The following is a 12,494-nucleotide window of genomic DNA, read 5'->3' on the forward strand; positions in this document are numbered from 1 at the left end:
AAAAGTTGGATTATAATCTGGTTATCTAAAGAAGGGTTTCTTTAAGATTTTTTGAATCCATAAATTAGATTTTTGAAGGAAAACGTTTTTACTTTTAGTAAAATATACCACTTTGAGGTCATAAATAAAGATTTTTCAATAAAAACCTTTTTTGTAACCAAAGGAAACTTTATGTTTTCTCTGCAGCTAGCAAAGCCTTTCCAATCTTCAGGAGTTCCCTGCTCTGGTGCTCACCTTAATCTAATGAAAATTAAATGCCTGCAAGGGGCATCAATCTGTAAGAGGCTGCCGTATTAAAGTGTCCTTTCATTAGCCCAGTTACGGTTGCCAGCACCACCCACTGTGATTCCGAAAATGCAACTTAAATTTCAATAAAGTCCCAAATGGAACTTGCTCGGCTCTCCAGTCGATTCCCCGGGCTGCCATGTCCAATGTCCGATGTGCCAGAGTCGTCCGATGTCCGATATCCGAGTGAGCGAGCATGTCTGTCCTTCCGCTTCAGCACGCAGCGAGATTCAAGCTGTCTGACAGCGTTTAAATCAAAATTAAACCCCCGAAAATAAGCTGCAGTTTTCGAGTGTGGGTGGGTGCCGTAAAACAGCTGCCACTGTAGCTGCCACTATAGCTACCACTGCAGCTGCAAGTGCAACACAATCAAGGGTCTAAAGTCATTTGGCTTTGTTGCTGCCATTGCCGCACACTTGCTCCATTATGAGTATACTTTCAAGGGTCCAGCAATTTCAGGAAATTCTCATGTAACTCTCGTTGAAATTACTTCAAATTTCCTCTCATATTCTTATCAATTCCAAGTGTTTTTACGGTACATTTCATGTGTAATTTCTTCCCTTTATCAATATCCTTGATAAAATTTTAGTTCTAGCTAAGTTTGAAGACACAAGAGGTGGAAGAGCTAGAAAGAATTTAAAAGTAATTACGGCCAATAATTTAATTTAATCTACAAATAACAGGCAGTTACTTATTTACCTTGGTTTCCTAAAATTATCAAAGGTGTTTTCTATATATTGTCACAAATAAATAAATTATGGCTTTTAAATGCTCACTAAATGGACCCACAAGCTCTTACTATGAATTTTCAATGATTTTAAATGGTTTCTCTTTCCAAATCATTGAACAGAAGTTAATTGTTATTGCGGCTTAGTTATAGTTTGCTTTAAATAGGAAATGAGATACTTTTATATAATTAAGTTCTTAAGGAAAGCAAAGTTACAGGCTTAAGAAACAATTTCACCTAAATAATTAAGCAACAAAATACCTTCAAAGGAATAAGCTTAATCCCTCTTTTAAAGATTAATTTGGATTTAAACTTAAAGGTTTAAGGAAACTTAAAACTGGCTGTGAGTAGTAAATTATATTTTTTTTGGAAAAACTCGGGAAAAATATTTTTTAATACCTTTGGTCAGTTTCTTTGGTTGTCCCACGCTGCGTATACATAACGTTGTGTTGGCTGTGGCTTTTTGGTCGATGCAGGCGCACTGACATAAGGGCATGTGTGCATCCGTGGCGATTTAATAAAAATAGATGAGTAAACCGGCATTAGACAGGACCCTTTACACGCCTCTCCCCTTTACCCTTCCAGCATCATAGCTGTCTTTCTCGTACACCCCATTGGCTTTGTGCCGTCGTCTCACTTCGAGCGTTACAAATTCAACTTTAAGCGTTTTGACGCTAAGTAGTTGATGGCAGGCATTGGGGCGTTCAGGGAGGTCCTCCCCATCACCACCGCATCTCCCAAAGACCATCTCCAGATGACTGTTGATGGCGATGCCAGGGCAACCACGATTGAGTGCACTCCCACAATATTTCCTTAGCATATATCAAAAGTTATAGTTAAAGAGTTGCCCGTTGTTTGCCGCCACATCCCAGCATATTCCAGTGCATCCCATCACAGGTCCCCATATCGTCCTGTGTCGACGTCACAGCGAACTTCCTTCCGGCACTTTGACTGCCGGGCTGCCTTGATGGTTGGCTGGTTGATTTTTGTCTGCCTTGTGGATCAGTTCCTGGTTTCTGGATCCTGGAACCCTGGCCGCATGCACGCATCCTTGAAGCCAAATTGAAGTGTTTGGCTGAGCACAAGTGCCCAAAATGTGCATGAAAACAGCTTACAGCAGCATGAAAATTTCTGACAAGATGTCAGCAGGAGATGCGGGGGCCAGGAGCTCCTCCTCCTCCTGCCATTGCAGGACGCTGCAAAATTTTTGGATGGCAAAAGGCAGCCACTTTCACAACGATGACGATGATGACGATGACGTTGCTGATGATGTTGCCGTTACGCACATCGTTTGGCTTTAATATAGCATTATATTGTTGCGCATATTTTGCTTTCATATTAAAAATAGTGCAGTGCAGTTCAAAGGGGTCTCAAGAATGCAACGTCAGTAAAGTAGATGTAGATGTATGTATACAAAAAATAAAAATTGCAATAAGCTTGGGTATGCTGATTTAGAAAAAATAAACAAAACTTAAAGGGATTACCTGGTGGAAGAACAAAAGCTTCAAGCTCATGAAATAAACAGAATTTTGTAAACAAATTGGTTCTGAATAATGTCCGACACATATTTATTATTATGGCCCAAATCGGTAATATTTTCTGAATTTATAATGCCTCTCCATTAACCTAATATGCAGGAGTATTTTAATTTATGGCTCTGTTTAATTTATATTTTCATTAAGTGGGCCAAGTGGGTGTTGCACTTACTACTATTACCAAATAAGCTTGACATACTTTAAATATTCAAATGCCTAACTCGGTCAATGGCAATCGAGTGCCAACTTTAAGCTCGAATCGTCAAAGTCCTGGCCAGGATATATGTATTCATAAACGAACTTTATTCATTAGCGTTGGCGGTGGCGAAGGCGCCTTCATTGCGCTTACTGCAAAAATATCAGCACACAAGTTGCACGACTCGTAAACGAAATAAGTTTTCCTTTTCTGCGGGAGTTCTTGTTATGAAATTTAAGCAAGTTGTCATAAAAATGTCGCCCCCATCGACACGCCCTCTGGGCCCCCAACTCCGTGCTTCAAGCTCACCGCATTCGGATTTCAGGGGGCCGCGCCAGGGGGAAGGTGTCAATCCGCACTGCAAAGTTGGCCAAATCCACAGTGTGGTTGCAGGCAACTTTTGCTCTTTCCGGTTCGTGGCGAAGGCCTTCGAGGATGCAAGCAGGGATCTGGTTGGGTTTCCAGGGGGTGGTGGGGCAAAAGCAGCTGGTGCAGCATTGCGTGCAAATTGTTGATACACAGGAAACAACACTTTGTGGCATGAAATGTGGCAACAAAAAGTCTAAGGGACAAGAACTGCCTATGGTCCCTTGTCTTGAATTATTTAAAAAGCACAATATTACGAATTTTGTTAGATGATCATAGATTTCTATACTTATAACCGTGTAGTGTTGGTGGTGTTGGTGTTGCAACTAGTTTTGTTGCCTCGTTGTTCGCCACAACTTTCCGGCTTGCACGATTGACACCTTTTGGGAAATGTGACAGCTTTAACGGAGCCTGCAGCCTGCAGGACTTGCCGTTTAATTTGCTTGCTGTCCAGAATGGAAAGCCTAGCTGGGGGCGCTTGAAGTTGCTACACGCCACCCCATCTACTAGCATCTTGCAACATCATCATTATCGTCAGCGTCATCAGGGTCTTGGCTAGTTTCGTTGTTTGTTGCCAGGTGCTCGGGATCTAGAACTTTCTTCACCAATTTAATAGATGGCATTTTACTAACAACAATACGGCGGGAATGGGGCAAACGGGGCAGGGAGTACGGAAAATGGAATACGGAAAACTAAACGTGCCCAATGCAAGATTCCAGAGAATTCGCATAAAAACTTTCAACCTAACTTGTGCAAGTTCTTTTAATTTTAATTAAACGGATGAGCAGCAATTAGCGAAATAAATCTGACAATTTTGCAAATGAGCCGGCATGGCGCCTGTTCTTGTGGGCGTGGCCGACTCGCCGATACTCCGCCGACTCCGTCTGCCCCGAAATGCGGATGCGGGTTTTCAGATTAAATTGAGCCTCCGAGAGACAACGAAAAGGAATAAAAATTGTGTTTTTCCCGCATCAGTTGCGGGCCGGGAACTTGGCCTCGCCTCGCCTCCTGGCCCAAACAATTCGAATAACCATGCAACAAATTCCGGGGGAACAGGCGAGAGCTTGGAGGCGGGAAGAACTCACTTAAATTCAAGTTAACAGCCCCCGACAGGAGAGTTCTTTTTTTTATATTCCGGCAGTTCGGTTTTCTGCAGTTCGCAGCTGGCTTTTTCAGCGGAGCATAGTTTTGGCTTCGGTTTTTGGTTTTCGGGTTTTTTGGCTTTTGGGATGTTGTGGCTTTGCTTCGCCTCCGCTTTATTTTTAGGGGTTTTTTTTTTCTTCTGTTAGCCTGGCATTTTATATTCATTTTGGCTTTTAATTGAGGGCGCTTACTTGCATTTTCGTTGTCACTTTGCGATTTCGTCCTGACTTTGGTCCTCAGACTTCTCCACTTCCCCATCAGCCATCAGCCCTTTTGCGGAGCATAATGGCCTGCACTCTGCTTTGTTACTTGCTATTTTTGCATTTAATTGCGAAAGTTTTTTAATTAAATTACTGCGTTGAACATCTGTGTCAAGGCGACGTTTTCGGGACCATAATCAGAAGGGGGTTAACCTTTCGGTTAGGTTATGGGCGTACCGTCTGGATCGGTGAATCCCCGTAAAACCAATCTACAAAATAGGTAGTACTGATTGACGCATTGCTTCTATTTCATCATCAGTATCTGAGGTAGGTCATAGAATCATCGGGGGTTGTATTAAAAGTTGGGAACTGGTTCTATTAATTGAAGAGATTAATCATAGTTTTCTTTAAATAAAATGTATGGTTCAAGTGATCTCACAGTTGGAAGTTCAAAGACTTTGTAAGAGGTTTCCTATTAAGCTTTAAGAGAATTATCTTAGAATTAAGATTTCGTGGGATTTTTGTTTTAGTAAGGACCACCTCTATTTATGCAAAAAAAACTCCTTAAGCACCCCTCTGTATAAATGCCCTACCCCATATTCAAATGTTGAGAAAAATCACCTTACACATATGAGTCCAAAAGCTATCTGCCTAGGGGCACATTGCTTATCAGCTACAATAAGTGCCACAACAGTTGAGATCTCTACCCAGTCAGTGGAAAGACACAGAAACGGAATGATCTCGAAGTGGCTCGGATGTCTGGCTCTCAGCTTGGCAGTGATTTCTGTCCAGGGGGAAGTACCGATAGTGGCGCGAGCCGAATGGAATGCAAAGGCCCCTAGCGGACCCATGGACAGCATGGAAAATCCACTACCCCGAGCGGCGATTGCTCATACAGCCGGAAGTGGATGTAGCGATGATACAGGATGTGCCCAGGCCATGCGCAACCTGCAGCACTACCAAATGTCCAAACAGATGTTCTCGGATATAGGATACCACTACTTAATCGGAGGCAATGGAAAGGTCTACGAGGGCAGGAGCACCAATCAAAGAGGAGCCTTTGCTGGCTCGAATAACGAGGGATCCCTGGGAATCGCGTTCATTGGAAACTTTGAAGAGCAGGCACCGAATCAGGAGGCGTTGGAAGTGGCCCAAAAGCTGTTGGAACAGGCCGTGAAGCAGGGTCAGCTACTGGAGAACTATAAGCTAGTGGGACACCGACAATTAAGCGCCACCAAGAGTCCCGGAGAGGCACTCTACTCACTCATCAAACAATGGCCGCACTGGAGTGAACAAATTTAAATGAAAAGAAATACAATATTGAAAAATATGGAACAATTTCATAAGATTTCGACACGTAAAGACCACTCCTTACACATTTATTTTGTAAATATAATTATGTATATTTGTTTTTTGCTTAAATACGAATACTAAAATTGTAATTTTGTTGATCTGTTTCCGCTTCGCATTTTTTGCATTTGTCAGCTGCCACCTTTTTTGCTTGCCTGGCCAACAAACTCTGCTGGCTCCCCAGGAGCTGGAGCAGTGCACTGGGCCACAATAGAGATTTGAGACATCACATAGCATCATTCACCAAACTCGAACCGGAACTTCCGCAAGAAACTAAGCTTACTATACAGAATCCTAGTAGAAGCACGGAACATAATTGAAACGAAAACAATAATCGTATGCGCCAACAAGAGGTAAAGGATGAAGTATGCCGTTACGAATTATGATTTACAAATTATTCATTATAGAATATAAATTTAGAAAATATAAAACAAGGAACTATACAAAATTCGTAAAGTACTTAGGTAAATTGCACTAATATAAGCTACCGTTCGAGCTGCCACTCGCACTGTCTGTACTGCCGCCCATATTGCCGCTGGCATCCCTGGACGAGCCGCCGCCCATGCCGATGGGCAGCTGGAGCAGCCAGTCCCGCTTGGCCAGTCCTTCGGGCGTCTCGCCACGTTGCGTACACAGCGGTTGGAAACAGGTGGTCAGGCCGACGCTTGGAGTGAACTCGGCCCGTTCGCGCAGCTCCTCCTCGGTGGCCAGCATGATGCAGTCGTCGTCGATCTCTTCACTATCGACACTGTATAGCTGTTCGGTACGCTGCTGCACAATGCTGTCGCTGTTGCGGCGGAAAGAGTCATCCGTCTTGCGCAGGAAGTTGTAGAGCGCCACGCAACCAAGCACAACCTCGCGGATATGCTTGTCGCTGATGCGTAGCGGTTGGGCCAAAATCGGAAACATATTGCAGAGGATTCGCATTGTCTGCTCCGCATGGGCATTGACTTGCTCCAGTGCTTCCAGCACGGCCCGATCCTTGGGTAGGTTGCGCGTGGTAACCAAATAAGAGGTGGCCGGAAGCACCGAATCGCCTGCGAAGTAATAGCCCTGGCGGTCCAGATGTTCGGACTGCTCCTCCAGAGCGTTCATCTTGTGCCTTATCAGCTCTACGGCAGTGGTCTGGTTATAGATATCGTTCGGACGGCTGCTCGCCGCCCTCTCCACCTTTGCGTATTGGAAATTGTTGTCGGCATCCACGATGCCTGTAAAGATGACGGTCGCCCGCTTGCGATCGTCGCTACTCGCTGCTGCACTGGATCCTGTTCCCGAACCGGAACCCGATCCGGAGCTCTGGAGCTGGATGCTGCGCATGAACAGGTTGCCCACGCAGTGGGGAAGGTTGTGCTTGCGCTCCATCTCCTCGGCGGCGGTGCGCCACTGGTCGTCAGTCTTTGGTAGTGTCACGTATTGGTCCTTGAGGTGCTCGTAGAAGCCCAGACAGATATTGGCAATCATTTCGTTTATCACAAATTTCGAGGCACGGAAGCAGTAGTTTCGACAAGAATGCACTTCACCTAAGCATTGAAAAATGGAATATAGAATGTGAAATATTTCAGGAGGGGGATTTCCATACCCGTTGCCAAATACTTGAGCGTTATGGCCAGCCGCTCCTCGGCGCTGAATGACTTCTTTTTGCGTTGTGGCGCGTACTGGCTGATGATCGGCTCCATCTTTTGGACCAAGTATCGAAACTGGCTCTCCGTGATGGCTAGGAAGTAATTCAAGTGGTAGCACTCATCCTTGCGCGACTGCAGCTCGCTTAGCAGGTTCTCCTTGCTGAGGAACTCGGTTTGGTTCTTTCGCAACCACTCCTTGGTCCACTCGAGACGCCTTCGCGTGTTCAGAATCCCAGCAAGGTCCAGGGCGCTGATTTTCGAGGTCTGAGGCCGGGATAGTACCGAGGTGCGAGCAGCTCCTCCCACGCCGGTTGTTCCTGCTCCGCCTGCGACACCTGCTCCACCACCGACTACCGTTGTTCCTTGTATAGTGACAGTGCTGCTATCCTGCGTTGCCCCCACTCCCGGGGCGTTGCCATCGTTGTTGCCGTTGTCCTGTGTGACCCCGATTGTTACGGCCACGCCCATTCCCGTGCCCCCAGCGCCCACCTGATGGCCGGCATTGGAGCCGCTAGTGCTGCGATTGCCACCGTCGCGTTCACGCAGCACACCAATGACTTTTAACTTGATTTTGTCCATCTAACCTGGATGAGGGGGGATTAAACAAAAAAAGAGACCGATGAAAAGGGGATCTGCCCAGGTCGACCTACTAGCTAAAGGCCCCACCCACCTCCTCCCATCCCCGATCCGATTTTCGCCCACCCGAGTGCAGATATACGTGGTCGTGTGTTTTGTGCAACAAATCGATTTTTACTCACCTTCCCCTCTCCACCTCCACCGCCTGCTGCTGTTCCTCCTCCTCCTGCTGCTGCTGCTGCTGCTTCTGCTGATTTTGCTGCTGTGTGTATAACCAGTTTCGCTTTACGGCTACGGCTGGTTGTATAATTAGAACCAATATTACCAATATCACGGCCTCAGCTCGGCTTCTTGAATCCGTTTTTCAATTTTCCACGGGTACTACTTCTTGCCAGAAAACCACATTTTTGACAAGTTACTTCAAACAATTTTGATAAGAGGTCTAATAGAATTACGCACTAAAAAACAAAAAACACGATTCTCCACTCTCAATTCGAATTGGGAGAAATTTAGTAGGTGGTTCGGATTCCTATTGAAAATTTCAAGATTCTCCCAATTCGTTTTGATACGAGAATCAGCTGAATTTTTTTTGTGTCCGAGATATGGTGTTACCAGATTGCCAAAGTCCAAAAATACCAGAAAATTCCCTATTTTATGGTATTTTTCAACACTAATCCTGCAATATGGTATATTTTTTTAAAAATTTCCCTGACCATTCGCAGTTTAAAAAATCTACTGACTTAAATATTTTACAATATTCAATACTAAAAAAAATGTTATATTGTAACATAATTCTGCAAAAGAAAAGTTTTTTAGTCTGAATCTCAACCAGGAACGCCCCATTTGCATAATGTCGCCTTTTTGAAGCTATTTAAGTTTTATGAACATATGGCATGTTTAAACCCAAAAGGGAAATTAAAAACAAATTATGGGGAGAACGACATTTACAAGCTTCAGCTTAAGTTTTTATACCCTTGCAGAGGGTATTATAATTTTGGTCAAAAGTGAACAGCGCAGTAAAGGAAAATTCTACGACCCTATAAATTATATATATTCTGGCAATGGACAAAAAATTTAAAAAATATTTCGTCTCAGGATTTTGAAGCAGAATGATGGAGAATCGATCTAGAAATCGTTTAAGGTACTCGGCTTGAAAATCGGATGAGAATTGGGAAAGATACAGCCATCCCTGTGGACCCTATAGGGGAAAACCCCATTTTCAAGGGATCCCATCACGAAAAGTGGACAAAAAATTTAAAAAGTATTTTGTCTCATGATTTTGATGCAGAATGATGGAGAATCGATCTAGAAATCGTTTAAGGTACTCCGCTTGAGAATCGGATGAGAATTGGGAAAGATACAGCCATCCCTGTGGACCCTATAGTGGAAAACCCCATTTTCAAGGGATCCCATCACCAAAAATGGACAAAAAATTTAAAAAATATTTTGTCTCAGGATTTTGATGCAGAATGATGGAGAATCGTTTTAGAAATCGTTTAAGGTACTCCGCTTGAGAATCGGATGAGAATTGGGAAAGATACAGCCATCCCCGTGGACCCTAAAGGGGAAAACCCCATTTTCAAGGGATCCCATCACGAAAAATGGACAAAAAATTTAAAAAATATTTTGTCTCAGGATTTTGATGCAGAATGATGGAGAATCGATCTAGAAATCGTTTAAGGTACTCCGCTTGAGAATCGGATGAGCATTGTTAAAGATACAGACATCCCTGTGGGCCCTATAGGGTCTATAGGAAAACCCCATTTTCAAGGGATCCCTCACGAAAAATGGACAAAAAATTTAAAAAATATTTCGTCTCAGGATTTTGATGCAGAATGATGGAGAATCGATACAGAAATCGTTTAAGGTACTCCGCTTGAGAATCGGATGAGAATTGGGAAAGATATAGCCATCCCTGTGGACCCTATAGGGGAAAACCCCATTTTCAAGGGATCCCATCACGAAAAATGGACAAAAAATTTAAAAAATATTTTGTCTCAGGATTTTGATGCAGAATGATGGAGAATCGATCTAGAAATCGTTTAAGGTACTCCGCTTGAGAATCGGATGAGCATTGTTAAAGATACAGACATCCCTGTGGGCCCTATAGGGTCTATAGGAAAACCCCATTTTCAAGGGATCCCTCACGAAAAATGGACAAAAAATTTAAAAAGTATTTTGTCTCATGATTTTGATGCAGAATGATGGAGAATCGTTTTAGAAATCGTTTAAGGTACTCCGCTTGAGAATCGGATGAGAATTGGGAAAGATACAGCCATCCCTGTGGACGCTATAGGGGAAAACCCCATTTTCAAGGGATCCCATCACGAAAAATGGACAAAAAATTTAAAAAATATTTTGTCTCAGGATTTTGATGCAGAATGATGGAGAATCGATACAGAAATCGTTTAAGGTACTCCGCTTGAGAATCGGATGAGCATTGTTAAAGATACAGACATCCCTGTGGACCCTATAGGGTCTATAGGAAAACCCCATTTTCAAGGGATCCCTCACGAAAAATGGACAAAAAATTTTAAAAATATTTTGTTTCAGGATTTTGATGCAGAATGATGGAGAATCGTTTTAGAAATCGTTTAAGGTACTCCGCTTGAGAATCGGATGAGAATTGGGAAAGATACAGCCATCCCTGTGGACGCTATAGGGGAAAACCCCATTTTCAAGGGATCCCATCACGAAAAATGGACAAAAAATTTAAAAAATATTTTGTCTCAGGATTTTGATGCAGAATGATGGAGAATCGATCTAGAAATCGTTTAAGGTACTCCGCTTGAGAATCGGATGAGAATTGGGAAAGATATAGCCATCCCTGTGGACCCTATAGGGGAAAACCCCATTTTCAAGGGATCCCATCACGAAAAATGGACAAAAAATTAAAAAAATATTTCGTCTCAGGATTTTGATGCAGAATGATGGAGAATCAATGTAGAAATCGTTTAAGGTACTCCGCTTGAGAATCGGATGCGAATTGGGAAAGATACAGCCATCCCTGTGGACCCTATAGGGGAAAATCCCATTTTCATGGGATCCCATCACGAAAAATGGACAAAAAATTAAAAAAATATTTCGTCTCAGGATTTTGATGCAGAATGATGGAGAATCGATCTAGAAATCGTTTAAGGTACTCCGCTTGAGAATCGGATGAGAATCGGGAAAGATACAGCTATCCCTGTAGACCCTATAGGGGAAATCCCCATTTACAAGGGATCCCATCACGAAAAATGGACAAAAAATTTAAAAAATATGTTGTCTCAGGATTTTGATGCAGAATGATGGAGAATCGATCTAGAAATCGTTTAAGGTACTCCGCTTGAGAATCGGATGAGAATTGGGAAAGATACAGCTATCCCTGTGGACCCTATAGGGGAAATCCCCATTTACAAGGGATCCTTGGTGATGATCACCAGATAGATGGAACATACTGCTGGAGCGGAACGCTCGCTCAGAATCCTGGACAGATGATATCATTATGGAGAGCTCCACATTATTAATAATAAGTCAAATTCAAAGTTGTATTAAGCATTTTATTTGGTTATTCATACGCGTGTGGTTTACAATACAATAATGTCATTTTTTTTTTTGTAATATTTCTTGTATGTTTTTAACACAAATATTATTTTATTTATATCCCATAAGAGTGGTGATGCTAAACCCTTTCAATAAATAGGCATTTTAACGAATACTCGTACACAGGATGTGCATTACGAAACTTAGCGTTACACTTGATGGATGTATGTGGTAGCTCTATGTGAATAAATTTAATATCTTTAATGTATATTCTTTAAATTTGATCTATACGCTGTTGTTCGGATTGTATATTTATGTATATTCCACTGTTAAAATATGCAAGCTTAAAAATTTGCTTGGTCTTGTAAAAAAATGAGACTTTAAAAGCATTTCACTTTCCAGGCTTCGACTATTTCATTACGTCCCCTTTTACACATGCGCTTGTATAATTGCTTAAATTAAACTACAATAATAAGCGATTCATTTAATAATAAATATCCTTCGTACATATACATATATAATAACTACATCAAATTAAAAGCAAAGGTGTATTCCATTACATCGTTCTAGCAAAAAACATTTTCTTGTTTTATTTTGTTACTTCTGAGTTTTTGTTTTTTGCAATATCATTTAAATTTTAAACATTAAAGCCAATGAGAAAATGCGTTGAACAGCTAATGCTTGCCGTATATTCATATTCATATTTGCGATTTTATAGTTTTCTTTTTTTTAAATATATAAAATATATATATTTGCATTTAAAAACTTGTGTATGCACTTCAATATCATTAAAAATGTGTGTTGAGATGGAAAAATGTCGAATTAGCTAATTTTTAAATCCCTCCTGCTGTTCGATTTGAAATCGGTGATGTTCAGAGTCGGTGAATGCTGAATGTCCCCATCTAGAGAGATCAGAAATTCCATAGATTCTTAGTGTGACTTGTCTGGAATTAGAGTAGAAGAATAAAA

The 12,494-nt window shown here is 42.2% G+C and overlaps 3 protein-coding genes across 5 annotated transcripts in view; 1 reads left to right on the forward strand and 2 right to left on the reverse strand.

Moving 5' to 3' along the window:
* Positions 1-5,147: 5,147 nt before the first annotated feature.
* PGRP-SD (Peptidoglycan recognition protein SD) lies at positions 5,148-5,894 on the forward strand. The gene has a single exon (XM_017245065.3). The coding sequence runs from the start codon at positions 5,188-5,190 to the stop codon at positions 5,752-5,754; it is 567 nt and encodes a 188-aa protein (XP_017100554.3). The 5' UTR covers positions 5,148-5,187; the 3' UTR covers positions 5,755-5,894.
* On the reverse strand, positions 5,791-8,614 carry LOC108127776 (uncharacterized). 3 transcript variants are annotated; one of them, XM_070279784.1, is made up of 4 exons: positions 8,326-8,614; positions 8,183-8,259; positions 7,382-8,008; positions 5,791-7,322 (listed from the first exon to the last, which is right to left on the reverse strand). In XM_070279784.1, the coding sequence occupies exons 3-4, from the start codon at positions 8,001-8,003 to the stop codon at positions 6,277-6,279; spliced, it is 1,668 nt and encodes a 555-aa protein (XP_070135885.1). In that variant the 5' UTR covers positions 8,004-8,008; positions 8,183-8,259; positions 8,326-8,614; the 3' UTR covers positions 5,791-6,276. The 3 variants fall into 3 exon arrangements, with proteins under 3 accessions (XP_070135885.1, XP_043068499.1, XP_017100553.2); XM_043212564.2 differs by having other exon boundaries at positions 8,183-8,262; XM_017245064.3 differs by having other exon boundaries at positions 8,183-8,614.
* Positions 8,615-11,528: 2,914 nt separating this feature from the next.
* Positions 11,529-12,494, reverse strand: part of Ank2 (Ankyrin 2) — a 59,816-nt gene continuing 58,850 nt past the window's right edge. The window contains exon 37 of the mRNA XM_070279435.1: positions 11,529-12,469. The gene's annotated coding sequence lies outside the window, so the exon portion shown is untranslated. The remainder of the gene's footprint in view (positions 12,470-12,494) is intronic.

Source organism: Drosophila bipectinata, chromosome 3L, assembly GCF_030179905.1.
Source record: "Drosophila bipectinata strain 14024-0381.07 chromosome 3L, DbipHiC1v2, whole genome shotgun sequence".
Taxonomy (NCBI): domain Eukaryota; kingdom Metazoa; phylum Arthropoda; class Insecta; order Diptera; family Drosophilidae; genus Drosophila; species Drosophila bipectinata.